This window comes from Actinia tenebrosa, unplaced genomic scaffold, assembly GCF_029948245.1.
Source record: "Actinia tenebrosa isolate PJP-AT-01 unplaced genomic scaffold, QUT_ActTen_1.0 PGA_scaffold8__29_contigs__length_14323225, whole genome shotgun sequence".
In the NCBI taxonomy this organism is placed as follows: domain Eukaryota; kingdom Metazoa; phylum Cnidaria; class Anthozoa; order Actiniaria; family Actiniidae; genus Actinia; species Actinia tenebrosa.
Window position 1 is genome coordinate 12,443,728 of NW_028292585.1, and position 15,287 is coordinate 12,459,014.

Consider the following 15,287-nt stretch of genomic DNA (forward strand, 5'->3'; position numbering starts at 1 on the left):
GATATGCAGAAATTCTGATCCTTTTGTACATATGCACAAGTATATCAAAAGTATATCACAAATTATGGGATATCATCCCTGGTATTTTTTTTTCGGGTTGCCCATCTCTAGAACTTTCTGGTATCTTTCATGGTATCCCATAATCTCTAATATACTTTTGATATACTTTTGTGTATATACAAAAGTATCATAATTTCTGCATATCGCTGTATATATATATATACGCTAGACCGTAGCCCTACAAAACTTTGCACTAATTTGTACAATTTTGTTAGTTAATTTTTTCACTGATATATGTTATGCACTCTATTACTATTTGCTTTTGTGATATTTCTCAGTAAATGTTACGTGCCAAGGAGGGGGAAGGTTGAAAGAAGCCAATGGTCCTGCTACAGTGAGACTGGACAGAACTGGTGCAACCGCAGTCACTGCTAATAATATCTCGTACGTAGATAGATATTTATCAAACTCTAAAATTTTCATAATGATGATAATGATGATGATGATGATAATGATGATTATGATGATGGTGATTTTGATGACCTGTCTTAGGTAATTCGTAGATAGATATTTATCAAACTCTAAAATTTTCATAATGATGATAATGATGATGATGATGATGATGATGATGATGACCTGTCTTAGGTAATTCGTAGATAGATATTTATCAAACTCTAAAATTTTCATAATGATGATAATGATGATGATGATGATGATGATGATGCTGATGACCTGTCTTAGGCAATTCATTTTATTGCATATAATAACCATTTATATTTTCTTTTATTTAGGTGCAGCACTGCCGACGGTACGGCTTTAAGCCCGAGCGACTACACATCTCAAGCTTTGGCCACAGTCTCTTTTGGACTCAATGAAACGACTAAAAACTTTCCTGTGGTAGTTACAAATGACAGAGTAGTCGAGGCAAATGAGAGTTTTACAGTTACTTGTAACACTTCTGACCCACGAGTGGTTGTTGATCCATCCTGCATTGGTATACAGATAAATATCATAAATGATGACAGTGAGTATATTTCGTATGAATAATTAATCAATAAACTTATAATAGAATCATTCATTTCATTCAATCATATCTCTTTTCAGCCTATGTGTACTTCTGTCCTGGATATTCAACTGCCATAGAGGAAAACGTAGGTTCCTACAAAGTACGACTTTGTCGTGTTGGTGTGCTTGAAGACACCCACACTGTGCGGTAAGGATTGTGCAATGGCTGACTGCATTAAAAACATTTCTACCCATTCCTACTGATTTCCCCCCTATTTTTTCCTATGAGTGTAAATTTTCTCATGTTTTCCAGGAGTTTTATACAATATTTTAGTCTACAAAGATTTATCAAAGTGTTCTTTGCGTGCATTTTTAGCAAGATTTTGTCTCTTCCATACAGACTATGCAGAAGTTCCGATTCAGGTTCTCCGCCGCATGATTATCCATCAGTACAAGCACATTGTGATAGTATAGTGTTTACAGCTTACGACACGGTGAAAGAACTCGTCATTCCTGTGACTAACGACACTTGGGGCGAACAAGAGTACAAAACATTCAACGTTTCCATGAACCCTTCCGATTCTCGAGTCACCTTCAATGATACGACAAGTTACACTGTCACCATACACGATGACGATAGTAAGTACAATGTACAATGGAAAGAGTCATTATACCAATTTGGGCAAGCTCAGATATTTATCACAGCGAACCCGCCAATCTCAGATATCATAACTCCGTTTCTTACTTTAAATTGACGTGGTTTGATTTCGTTCTTATTAGCTAAACCAAATTTATTAGCTAAATATGAATTAGAAAAAGAAAGGAAATGTGAAACGAAGCTTGGGCTCATTCTGCAAGCTCATCAGATGAAAAATAAACGAGTCGCTGCATGTAAGACAGGTTGCTGCATTTAAGACGAGTTGCTGCAAATAAGAATCGTGTTGCTACATGTGAGATGAGTTTCTGGAGGCAAGATGAGTTACTGCAACTGAAGAAACGAGCTGCTGCAGATATAAAGAAATAAGTTGTCATATGTTAGACGAGTTGCTTCAAATAACAAATAAGTCGTTAGCTTCAAATAAAAAACGAGTTGCTTCATGTTAGACGAGTTGCTGTATGTTAAACGATTAGCATTGCGCGAGCAGTTTGCCGATAAATATTGGGACTTAAGAGCGGGGATCAGTAAATGTCGACCAGAGGTGTGCAAAATGAAAAAATCGAAAATTCCCAAAATATTTCCAAAGATAGGTTTTGGTGAGTTAGAAATGGAAAAAATATAGAAATGTTCACAGGATTTTTGGTTTTCGCGAAAGACGGCGTTTTCTATACGACAGCTTCACACCCGCTTTACGCCTGCCTCAGACCGGTATCAATTAGAAAATCCATAAAAAATTGAGGAAAGAATATATTTCGCCACTAATCCCCGAATTGTATAGAAGAATAACTTCTTAGTAATTTTGCTTAGTTTCATTGATTTTAATTAAATTCTCAATATTTTCAGAATTTTTAAATATATTTGTATTTCTGTTCCGTTTCGGCATGTCAAATTGAACGCTAAATCGAAAGATTGAAAAAGGGCATTGCTACATGCCCTGAGGTTATAAAACTATATTCCCTTGAAAGAATGATGTTTCTTCTTAGAGAAAACGTAATAACATTTTTGGGCTACTGAAACAACGAATTTTCAGCGCCCTTTTTCTGAGCCTACCTGACGTCCAAAACAGCCACTTTGTCACGGTCACGCGATACGCTATATTAACTAAGCGCGAGAAATAAAAATTATCCGACTAAATTTGCCTCGGTCGAATGATCTAAAATAAAGATATTCAACCTTTTCTAACATATCACTGATTACTTGACCAAGTGAAATTGGAAGCTTTTAGATGCTGTTTGATGCCGAAACACCTAAATTAGTCTACTATAGTCAGTATATTTTTCCCTCGATATATGTCGATGATTTAGTAAAACTTCTTTTTTTACTGAAATGCTCCACATCAGTTTTCCAAGCTTATGTCCATTTAAAATAAAAACTTGTACTTTTCGAAACTATTTAGTGAGTGTAAATGAAACTGTTCCTTACCGACATAATATAATAAATTGCTTTCAAGTAAGTTTTTTGGTTTGTTTGTTTTATACCAAGTATCAAAAACATCAAACAAGAAAACAAAGTCTTACATGTAATTTGTTGTACCATAAATCGATTTTTTATTCATTTGTTTATTTTTTAACAAACTTTGTTCAAAGTTGACGCTCGGCTTGGTTATTTCCTGGATGATAATGAGCAATATTGGACGATATCGAGCAAAATATCGTGGGTTTCTAGTGGCAAGCGAGAAATTATTTGCTGATGCCAAAAACTAAATGTTTTATCATTCAAATTATTCCTTCCGTTTTCTTTTCGTTGTTCGCCGGTTTTTTTGCTATCCGTCAAACATACCAGCGAAGCGAGCCATGTTGACCAATGCAACGTTACTGCGCATGTGTAAATTATTATTTGCGGCAAAAAGCTTTGCACCGTAATGCGCATGAGCAGAATATCCTTTGTAGACAGTTATTTGCAGTTATCTCGGCCAATCAAAGCGAAGGTAAAAATAATTCGAATGATTTTAATAACTTAAAACTGTTGTGCTTATGTGTCGCTATTGAAAACCAGGCCTTACCAGGCTCGTGAACGGATGTATATTCACATTCGTTGTATAGTTTTTGTGACTCATACATATGGCCGTTAGTACTGTATAACAGGTTCTAAATTTTTTTGAGTTCCTCTTTCATTGAGTTCTCCCGTCTCTTTAGCCTTCCTTTCCACCACAAGAACATGCTTGCACAAGCTCAGAAATCAAGTTAATGTAAGGAGCTTTTCGTTTTTCAGGAAGATCATCAACTTGTAAATCAAAATATTCGCAAATATGGCTCAAAAGAGCTACACTGAGCTTTTTGAGTTTATCTTTTGTATATATATCACAAAGGCATCATAAATAACTGGATGAATCATCTGACACTGAGAATATGATCTCGAGCAGATGTCTAAGCACTCTGGTCTTCACTGGCTTTATCGTCTGTGGTAATTGTGGCTCCCACCTGAGCTGTGTCTCCCTGTTTTATTTTGGCTGCCTTTCTGGAAAAGTATGATTTTACTTGCTGTGAGGACAAGAACTCTTCATATTTGAAACGAAGACCTCCATTTTCCGTCTTGGCGTGTCTCATGTCGCGTGCTACTTGTTCGGGATCGGCTTTCAGCCCAGTCTCTTGGCCAATTGCAAACTTTTCATCCAAATAACTTTTCTGAATAACATTGAATCGCTTGCCACTACTAGACGTTTTCAAGGCCCAGCCTTTTGCCAAAGACTTTCCTGTATTTACGCATGCAACGCTTGTATTCCTTTTGCTGGTGAAGGTGAAGCGCAAGCATGTCGCCATTGCTCAATAAAAGTCTACATCGTTTGCAATTAGCTGAAAATATAAACACAAACCCCGTCGTTAGAGGCTAAATACAGATACATCATGTTTTCATGGTTGACAAACGCAACGAACCAGTTGACACTCTACTTCCTACCTTCCCTTCCCTTCCCTTCCCTTCCCTTCCCTTCCCTTCCCAACCGTTCCCTTCCCTTTCCTTCCCTTTCCTCCCTTTTCCTTATCCTCCCTTCCCTCCCATCCCCTCCCCTACCTTCCTTTCCCTTCCATTCCCTCCCCTTCACTCCCCTTCCCTTTCCTTTTTCATAGCTCAAATAATGAAATAAGATATAAACTAGATATTAGAACGCACTAGATATATAGAGGATATTACATGGGCGCGCGGAGATACGAAATTTATCTTCGAGTGTTGAAAAGATCTCTCACGAGTGAGCGCAGCGAAGGAGTGAGAGATTTTCAACACGAGAAGATAAATTTCGTATCTCCAAGCGCCCATGTAATATTCTGTTTATTATATAATTATCAATGAAAGTATGTTTTGGCTTTTTCAGGCAATTCTTTTCGTGTATTTTTGAATAGCCATCGCAATGGTGTTATTTTCACACGTGAAAATAACATGTTATTTTCACGTGTGAAGATATCAATTTTTCGAAATAGAGAAAAATAGATATTACATTGGTAATTATATAATAAAATAAATTATCGTAGTGTTTACCTGCTCTGGCGAGGACAAGATCTGCCTCCGTCTTTAGATGTAAGTCCGCAGAAGTATTGAAGGTTTTCAAGTGGCCTTTAATATCTTTCTTGCAGTTGCCCAGTGACACGCACTCAGTATTACTGGGATTAAATTTACTGGAACCACACAGACCACGAACAAACGCAGAGTAGCTGCACGACGCCATGTAATGCGTAAGTCATTTCAATGTAGAGAAGGTTTTGGTGAAGGAAAAATTCGACAGCAGTTCATTATGCAGTGTTAAAAAACAGTTTGATTGACACTCAGAGAGTTCCGAAAAGTAAAATTTTATTGTTATATTTTAAGTAAACATAAATTTATATTATCTTGTTTTCAAAAAAAGAAAAAAATAAGGAATGAAAAGTCAAATTATGGTACAACAAATTACATGTAAGACTTTGTTTTCTTGTTTGATGTTTTTGATACTTGGTATAAAACAAACAAACCAAAAAACTTACTTGAAAGCAATTTATTATATTATGTCGGTAAGGAACAGTTTCATTTACACTCACTAAATAGTTTCGAAAAGTACAAGTTTTTATTTTAAATGGACATAAGCTTGTCTAGTTTGGAAACAGGTATAAAAGAAAAATCTTTTTTCAAAAACAATTTTTTTTCCAATACGTTTTTGGGCTGCCTGTGTGTAACGCAATCGACGCCATTGGACTTGTACGATGTGCATCACTTTTGACCGTTCCAGTCTTTATGAAGTTTTTCATGACAATAAACCACTCCAAAAGGTACCACATACATCATAAATATGTTATGCCTTTTCTTATTAACATCATAAATCTCACAATTTGATTTGGAAAACTGATGTGGAGCATTTCAGTAAAAAAAGAAGTTTTACTAAATCATCGACATATATCGAGGGAAAAATATACTGACTATAGTAGACTAATTTAGGTGTTTCGGCATCAAACAGCATCTAAAAGCTTCCAATTTCACTTGGTCAAGTAATCAGTGATATGTTAGAAAAGGTTGAATATCTTTATTTTAGATCATTCGACCGAGGCAAATTTAGTCGGATAATTTTTATTTCTCGCGCTTAGTTAATATAGCGTATCGCGTGACCGTGACAAAGTGGCTGTTTTGGACGTCAGGTAGGCTCAGAAAAAGGGCGCTGAAAATTCGTTGTTTCAGTAGCCCAAAAATGTTATTACGTTTTCTCTAAGAAGAAACATCATTCTTTCAAGGGAATATAGTTTTATAACCTCAGGGCATGTAGCAATGCCCTTTTTCAATCTTTCGATTTAGCGTTCAATTTGACATGCCGAAACGGAACAGAAATACAAATATATTTAAAAATTCTGAAAATATTGAGAATTTAATTAAAATCAATGAAACTAAGCAAAATTACTAAGAAGTTATTCTTCTATACAATTCGGGGATTAGTGGCGAAATATATTCTTTCCTCAATTTTTTATGGATTTTCTAATCGATACCGGTCTGAGGCAGGCGTAAAGCGGGTGTGAAGCTGTCGTATAGAAAACGCCGTCTTTCGCGAAAACCAAAAATCCTGTGAACATTTCTATATTTTTTCCATTTCTAACTCACCAAAACCTATCTTTGGAAATATTTTGGGAATTTTCGATTTTTTCATTTTGCACACTTCTGGTCGACATTTACTGATCCCCGCTCTTAAGGAGGGTTGAAACGGTTTTTCTTGAGCGAGTAGACATCCTTCATGGAGAAAAAAAGAAGAATCCACATGTCCTTGAATTAAAAAAAGTCGCTTATAAAAAATAATAAATAAGTATTTAAGAAAAGATCTAAGGCTAAAGGAAAAACGAAGAAGAAGAGGAAAAATACTTTTAATGCGATTAAAGCCCTCTGCCCTTGGGTGTACGGATTACACAGGATTGTGTTCTAGACGAATCATCAGGGTAGAGACTAGCCGGCCCCCAGAATATATCTAGAGCTAATCCCTTGCACTCTGCCACGCACGGAATCGATTTGAAGAATGATGTGCACGTGAACAAATTGAGTCTATCTGGTGCATTGTCTTCACGGCAATTGTTATGCTGATTCACCTGGAAGCGTGGACTAGTGGGGAAATAACTTGGGCTTCCATGACAATAAATCAAATTCGGTTGAGCTAAGTTAAGACATGGATGGGTGAAACTTATGCCTGCTTAACTTTCTCTTGTAAATTTTGTCGTAACTTTCTGTCGTTTACGATTCGTTTTCGTTGAGAAATCCTCGAAAATTAAAAACTGCCGGACTTTTAATCCGTGTCCGGCAGTCTATGGTCAAAAGAAAGAGCAATTTTGTGCCGCTTAAAGAGTTGTTCGATCCTGTGCCAAGGAAGGACAAAAGCGTCAAATTGGAATTTGTTAAGCGGAGGAGATTCTCTTGCTTGAATAATAGATCTTGTTAACCATAAAATAAGCATATAAATATGAAAGTTTAACAACTCATCTAACATGCACCAACTTGTTTCTTATTTGCAGCAACTTTTGTAAAATTCAGCAGTTCGTCTAGCATAGCACGAGCAACTTGTTTTTTAGTTGACTCGTCTAACTTGCAAGATGTCCCTTATTGGCCACCGTACCCTTTGCTATATATAAACAAAACTACTTGAAGTTAACTTGATTTTCATAACAATTTTACTGAACAATTTTTTAAGATACATTTTGCTTCACGAGAACGTCGGCTACAGTCTACGAAGAACACGATAAATTTGTCAACTTGACGATCAGAAGAACGGGAGCAATCACTGTGTCAAACGCGTCTGTCATGTGAGTATATAAATAGAACTCGAGTAGCTTAATTTTATTTCACATCGATTTAGCCTACAACAAAATCCACCGACTTGTTTTTTTTTACGCTGACGAAGAGCTAAATGCAACAAAATACCAGTAGACTTAAGTATATTTTTCCTATACAGTGTTCTACATACATGTATATATGTATGAGTAGAACGTTGACTTTGCACCGATCAGGTACAGGCGGATACGTAGGTGTTTAGGTGCTTAGGTAGGTAGTAGGTAGTAGTGTTGGTGATGGTGTTGGTGTTGGTGTAGGTAGGTAGGAAGGTGAAATGGGTAAGTAGGTAGGTAAGATGAGTAGGTAAGTTATAATAATAGGTAGGTAATATATAAAAATTTTTTTTAGGTAAGTAGGTAAGTGGGTAGGTAGGTGGGTATTGAAGCAGGTAAATAGATAAGCCGAAGGGTAGCTAAGTAGGTGGATAGATGGATAGATGGATAGATGGATAGAATGATCTATGATCACGTAACATTAAATATGGCATGAAATCAGATGTGACCAAACTTTGCGGAATATTATTCTATGATAATTGTTGCTAAAACTAAGAATTTTGAAAGAAGCCTTCATAATACTACGTGTATGTTTATGTAATATTTGCACATCGCTTTCTAATACTCATTTATATTATAGCATTAACACTTCGCCACAAACTGCCATTACTCCAGAGGACTACACAGAACCGATTCTTAACCAAAGTTTGATTTACTTTACTGGGGAGATTGAAAAAAATATCTCAGTAAATATAGTCAACGATAAACTTGTAGAAGATGATCAGACGTTCCAGCTTTCATTGACTGGTGTTGATGGAAGTACCACGTTCTCAGACTGTAAGATTTCTAATGTAACTATTATCAGCAATGACGGTAAGAGCCAAATGTATTGGTAAATTTGAACAATATGGTTGAAGTTCGTGTCTGATTGACTTAAAGCTTGCTGACGGATCGAATGATTGATCTTTGAATGCTTTCATTTTAGTGAACATATTCTGCAGAGATCGGAGAGGACATCAAAGGTTTTACGAGAACAGACAAGGTCCTGTACTCATGGAGTTCACGCGAGAAGGATCTCTGCAATACAACCACACAATGAGGTATGGCTTGCAATATCAAAAAATTTCTAAACAGATTTTCATGAAAATATCGTCACTTTCTCTACGCGTGAACCATATACCCTGTTGTATAAAGCCGATCTCGTTGGAAATGGAAAACGTTGACGTTTTAGCCGACAAACCTTTAACTTTCAATAAACAGTTAAAAATTTAGGTGTCTGTTGATGCGAAGGACGATAAATACAGATAGAACCATAAGAAAAGGAAAACAAAGGCGCGCGCGGAAAAAAATGTTTTAGCGCTTTTTTGATTTTTTTTACTCTTTTGCATTATGGATTACTCTAACTTGACCTCAAAAACATCAAAATAATTAAAGTAGATTTTTCCCCCGATTTTATTTTCACCGTTCAATTGGGCTACCCAAGCGGTTCAGGCAGTGGTAGATCAATCCTATCGACTTTTTTTCTTAATCCTGATCAAAATCGCCTTTAGATAGACAATATGTTGGGTTAGGTACCAGGGGAAGTAACGACTAAAGTTAGCTAAAGGCGCCATTAATTCATAACATTTAATATCTTATTGATTGATGATTCTTGACTTGCGTGTTTGACAGAATCACGTGACTGTTACTGACTTGCAAAAAATCGGAAGTCCTTTATTTAAAACGCACTTTTACTGGTTACCAACTTTTTCCAGAAATTTCATGGGTAATTTACGACTTTTCTGATGGTTTCGTCTTTTGATTGGTTGTTGTGAGATGCAAAAACTCTGAACGATCATTCTTGTCGTAGTTGCCTCGCACACGCATATATTAGTGTTTTAACAATAGCTATGATCATATGTTATGGGATAGCGCTCTCGGTAGAGCTACTCGGGATCTTTATTCTACTTTCTCTTCTTCTGACTAAAACTAATTACATGAGCTCTATTTATAATAACTTCATGACAGGTGTCATTCTACAATCAATATGATATTATCGCTGTGCCTTGATTGGCTAATGGAAATAGTAAATTCCTGAGTGCGATATCTTATTAAGAATAATACGAGTGAATATCATAGAACTAACCATAACTTAAACCAAAGATATTATGTGAATATATGGTAAATGTGTAGAAAGGTCTACGAGGAATAATTATATCATAAGATTTAAAAGAATAGTGGTAAAATAACTAAGCAAAGGGGTAAAGAGTGTTTAGAGTGTAACCATAGGTGTACATGCTAATGGGAGGAGCTAAGTAGTTTACTTGTAAATTCAAAGCATACCATCATCTAAACTCGTGCGTGATGGCAGCCTTACTGAAATCTTATATCGATATTTTCAATAACTAATTGATCGTTCTTTATCTTGTTTTCATACGATAAGAAATAGTAATTAGAAAACTGATGTCTAGCTTAGTCTGTAAAAACATTAATTTTCTCTCTCATAACACATATTTATGTGAATACCATGCGATCAAAGTAGTGCTAATGGATCCTTCTCAAAATTATCTTGAATACGAGGCTACGCAACTAATTCCAAAGATTAAACTTTTTTTTGTGTGCTTCCATGTTAGCCTCGCATCCATGGTAAACTTGAGAAGGTTTCATTGTTTTTTTCAACTTCATATTTAAAGAAAATATTTCATTTGTTTTTCCAGACCCCTCAATTTAGCGAAAGTAGATTTAGAGACGGACACTGGGAATTACCATGAAGAATTTTGACTGTGAATGTTTGTATTTCAGAATTCGTACGCTTAATGGCACCGCTCAATCTGGTAAAGACTACATTGCTATTGATAAAATCTTAACATTTGCACCCAACCAGTCCAGCATAAAAGAAAGTGTGGTGTTGGTGAATGATAACGTCCTGGAACCTGACGAGACGTTTAGCTTGTCTGTGTCGTCATCAGATGACAGGGTACATATGATATGTCCTGGTACCGACTTTACTATTATCAATGATGACAGTAAGTATGAGCGCCTTGCATGAGTGGAAAGTTGAAATTTGTACCCAAAAAAGAAAGCTTAAACAATAAACAATATCTGTCGCTGGTTTTAAAGTTCTAAATTCTCTCGAACGAAATTGCCGCCATTCTTAATTTTTGATTTGTTTTCTTCGTTTCTTCGGGAAAATCTGTTTCACTGTACCTCTGATGAACGGTGGCACTTCTCCGAATCCATTTCCTTTCTCCTTAGATCCGCCACTTTCCGAATCCATTTCCTTTCTCCTTAGATCTGCCACTAGAATATCAACAAAACTCATCCGTGCGTTTTTATCTTTTCTTTCGTATCACTTCGTAGCTTTCATCAGATGTACTAACCAGAGCATTGTGGTCAGCGAGGGTAACAAAACCGTCTATTTTACTTTGAAAAGAGAAGGTGTCTTGAACATAACTTCTCCTATCTGGTAAGACACTGATTACCGCTCATTTCTATCTGCACTTGAATGACCTCTACTTCTAAAGATTTTGAAATACTTGTAAAACTTTAAAGACTCGTAAAGCTATATTTTTGGTGTAACAGGTTTAGTACAAAAGACGGCACAGCATTTGATAAATCAGACTACAAGCCACAAAACCAAGTCAACAGAACCTTCCCTCCAGGTCAAGTGTACATGACGTTAAGTGTCGATCTGGTTGACGACGAGTACAAAGAAAACAATGAAAATTTCTCAGTCATCATTGAATCTTATGTCCCCACGACGTTTACGTCAGGAGACAAATGTGAACTTATTACCATCCAGGATGATGAACCAAGTAAGAGCTATTCAGTGATAAACAAAGTATTAGGCCCCGTACACACGTATCCGGAAATTTTTGTATCCTCAAATTATTTTTTCACACGTATCCGTTTTCGTAAAATTTGCGGATACGGACACAAAAATGTGCGGACACGTGTGGACGTAACCAGTATCCGCAAAAAAAAAAAAAAAAAAAAAAAAAAAAATTGCGGATACAAAAATTTCCGGATACGTGTGGACGGGGCCTTTTTCATCTAGACCATCCACCCATCCATCCTCCTATTAAGCTATTTACCAATCAGCCATCCATTCATTACCTTTCCACCCATTTATACATTCATCCATCCATTTATCCAGACATCCAGCAATCAATGCACTCAGTCAACCACCGACGCATTTATGTCTATTAATTCTCAAACTCATTAATACTTCATAAGCTCAGCAACCAATTGAGGGACACTTTTCAGATCTCGTGGAGGGGTTTTGAAACCTAATGAAACACCATTTTCATCACTAGTGTTTGAAATATTTTCATCACTAGTGCTGAAATATGTCTTAATCTACATATTTGTCGTCGATGTCTCAAAATAGCTAGTTTTGTCATCCACTTTCCGCCCATTTGCACTCATTTCTTTACCTCTCTCCTCTCCGTTACTTACTTTTTATACTTCTATCTACTATCTCCTTACATAATTACCTTTTTCTTTTCTTTTTACCTTGGACTTACCATGTCTCAAACCTTGTACCCTTTGCGTGATAGTCTAGTGTTTCACCAACTATACCAACGAGGAATTTATTGACAAAGTTGGGTTGGATTTATATTTTATAAATTTTTTTCCCATACAACTGTTCTACGCATATTAAATAAAAACAATGAAACTTCTTCCTACGGCCTCGTGCTTTCAAATGTTTTCTCGTGTTTGGAAACCCTAATGAAACACTCTCACTCGTTCTCGAAATATTACTTTACCCACCAATCCATCAAACTCATCAATGAACCATCCGTTCACCCACTCACACTCACATGTATAAACCTCTACATATATCCTTCTATTCATCCTTCCATTTATTCACCTTCCAACCCACCCAGCGATTCATCCTTCCATTTATCTCTCCTTGACTAATTACTATTAAACTATATTTTAGATCTTACCGAGCGCATGACAAAGCAACAAGCAGAAGGTAATGAATTATTTTATTTCAATAAGTCAAAGATTAAAGACGACAAATATGACATAGCCTCAATTCTTTCCAGCTGACCTGGTCTATAGAATGAACTTGAGGTCAACCAATCAAAACTGAGAATTTAACATTTTCCTAGATTTTGCCAAGAGAACCCATGAAATACAAATTCTTCACTCTTTGAATTTATCGTAAACGCAAGTCGAACTCATGGCGGATTTCCATTTCAATCGACAAAGAAATCTACATTATCCTCATTCCTGCTCAGAAAATGCTAACGAAAAAAGTTGACCAATAATTCATTTAGGGGAACGATGTCAAATCACGAACGATGTGGTCTCGAGACAGTACTCCTTTTAAGAAAGCTACTTCAATTCGTTTTTTTCAGCACTCCTCGTAAGACAGCGCAATCTCGAAATAATTATTGGAGTGGGCCTAGCAGTTATGGCCTTGGTTGTTCTGATAATCATCTTCATATTTTTCTTTTTCTTATGGTAAGCACAAAAATCAACTTTATATTTATAAACAGCTCTTTGCAAAATTTCTGCAAACGAAAAGAATGTCTATATATTTCGATATATCGGGGGCATTATGGGTAATTTTCAAATCAAAAATCGTTTTAATAAAGGTTTGAAACAATATTTTGGTAAAACATAATCATATTGTAAAGTGTGAGCACTCATATTAGATATTTGGCTAACGTTTGCTTGAAAATCGCTGCAGGTATTTAAAGAAGTTGATCATTTTTTTTTACTATTATCTTTTTTGCAGCCTACGTAAGAAATGATCAAGTAGTTAAGAAACAATGAAAAGTGGAGTCTATTGACTCACTGTATTCATGCACATCACCACACGTTCTCGGTATATTAATCAGGGAATCGAAGACACCATGAAACAACCAATCACTACCCACTATATTGATTATGGCACATCACGACACTCTCACGATACCTTCAAGGAAATGAAGTCATCATATAAACAACCAATCACTACCCATTATATTGTTTATGGCACATCACGACACTCTCACGATACCTTCAAGGAAATGAAAACATCATATAAACAACCAATCACTACCCATTATATTGTTTATGGCACATCACGACACTCTCACGATACCTTCAAGGAAATGAAGACATCATATAAACAACCAATCACTACCCACTATATTGTTTATGGCACATCACGACACTCTCACGATACCTTCAAGGAAATGAAGACATCATATTAACAACCAATCACTACCCACTATATTGCTTATTGCACATCACGACACAATACCTTCAAGGAAATGAAGACATCATATTAACAACCAATCACTACCACATCACATCAACACACGGTCACGGTACACTCATGAAAATACAGACATCAAAGAAACAACCAATCACTACCCACTATATTGCTTATTGCACATCACATCAACACACTGTCACGGTACACTCATGGAAATACAGACATCATAGAAACAACCAATCACTACCCACTATATTGCTTATTGCACATCACATCAACACACTGTCACGGTACACTCATGGAAATACAGACATCATAGAAACAACCAATCACTACCCACTATATTGCTTATTGCACATCACATCAACACACGGACACCGTACACTCATGAAAATATTCGCTTTCCCTGTGTCATCTTGAAAGGTAGCCGTGCCTTTGAATCGAAGCGAGACGAACGGTGAGCTTGCAATGATGACCTTTTTTAACACATTGTTTTAACACCGTTCGTCTTGCTTCCATGCAAAGGCGCGGCTACCTTTCAAGACGGCGCAGGCAACTGTGGTAATCGTTTAACCACCATTGGTGAGTCGTTGGCATTTAAGAACTTTTTTATAAATTGTCTCAGAAGTCTTGATATTGAGAATCTTGTTTGAAATAAATGCTGTTCCTAGATTTCCAAACTCTAGTTATTTACAAGTTAAAACACAAAGTACCCTTAAATCAATATTTTCAGTATTGAATCTACATTGAGTGAATAGTTGAGTGAATGGTAAAATATTTGATGTAATTCGAGTGATGCATCTTGGATGCAGCAATCGGAACTGATGAGACTTCTAAAAAGTGGAACCTTGGTCACGCAATCACAGAAGATCACGTTTTTTGCTAATATTACCGACAATTCTAAAACCTTCCTAATGGAGATTAAATTTTTCAAACCACACTGCACTTTCAAAAAATGGCGCGAGCAATAATTTCTTAGTTCTCAGGGTAAATTTCATGGCAATCTTAATGAAAATCCTTATTCCCGCATTGATTAAGGAAGCATAATTATCGCATGTATTTCTACCAAATTCAGCAGGCGTTTCTATACATTATTTTTTCCAAATCAATTTTTGCAGTTTTGAAAAGATGTATTCTTCCTCAACTTGCAGCATAAATATGATTTCAATCAGAG

At 36.2% G+C, this 15,287-nt stretch overlaps 1 protein-coding gene across 1 annotated transcript in view; it reads left to right on the plus strand.

Moving 5' to 3' along the window:
- LOC148905200 (extracellular matrix protein 3-like) overlaps positions 1-14,785 on the plus strand; it is a 20,216-nt gene extending 5,431 nt beyond the window's left edge. Inside the window, exons 7-19 of the mRNA XM_089040891.1 lie at positions 339-444; positions 792-1,024; positions 1,105-1,213; positions 1,406-1,644; positions 7,785-7,896; positions 8,558-8,790; positions 8,903-9,017; positions 10,699-10,922; positions 11,257-11,362; positions 11,479-11,711; positions 12,842-12,877; positions 13,266-13,371; positions 13,649-14,785. Of these exons, the coding sequence (XP_088897017.1) occupies positions 339-444; positions 792-1,024; positions 1,105-1,213; positions 1,406-1,644; positions 7,785-7,896; positions 8,558-8,790; positions 8,903-9,017; positions 10,699-10,922; positions 11,257-11,362; positions 11,479-11,711; positions 12,842-12,877; positions 13,266-13,371; positions 13,649-13,664 (1,868 nt within the window). The 3' untranslated portion in view covers positions 13,665-14,785. The remainder of the gene's footprint in view (positions 1-338; positions 445-791; positions 1,025-1,104; positions 1,214-1,405; positions 1,645-7,784; positions 7,897-8,557; positions 8,791-8,902; positions 9,018-10,698; positions 10,923-11,256; positions 11,363-11,478; positions 11,712-12,841; positions 12,878-13,265; positions 13,372-13,648) is intronic.
- The last annotated feature ends 502 nt before the right edge of the window (positions 14,786-15,287 follow it).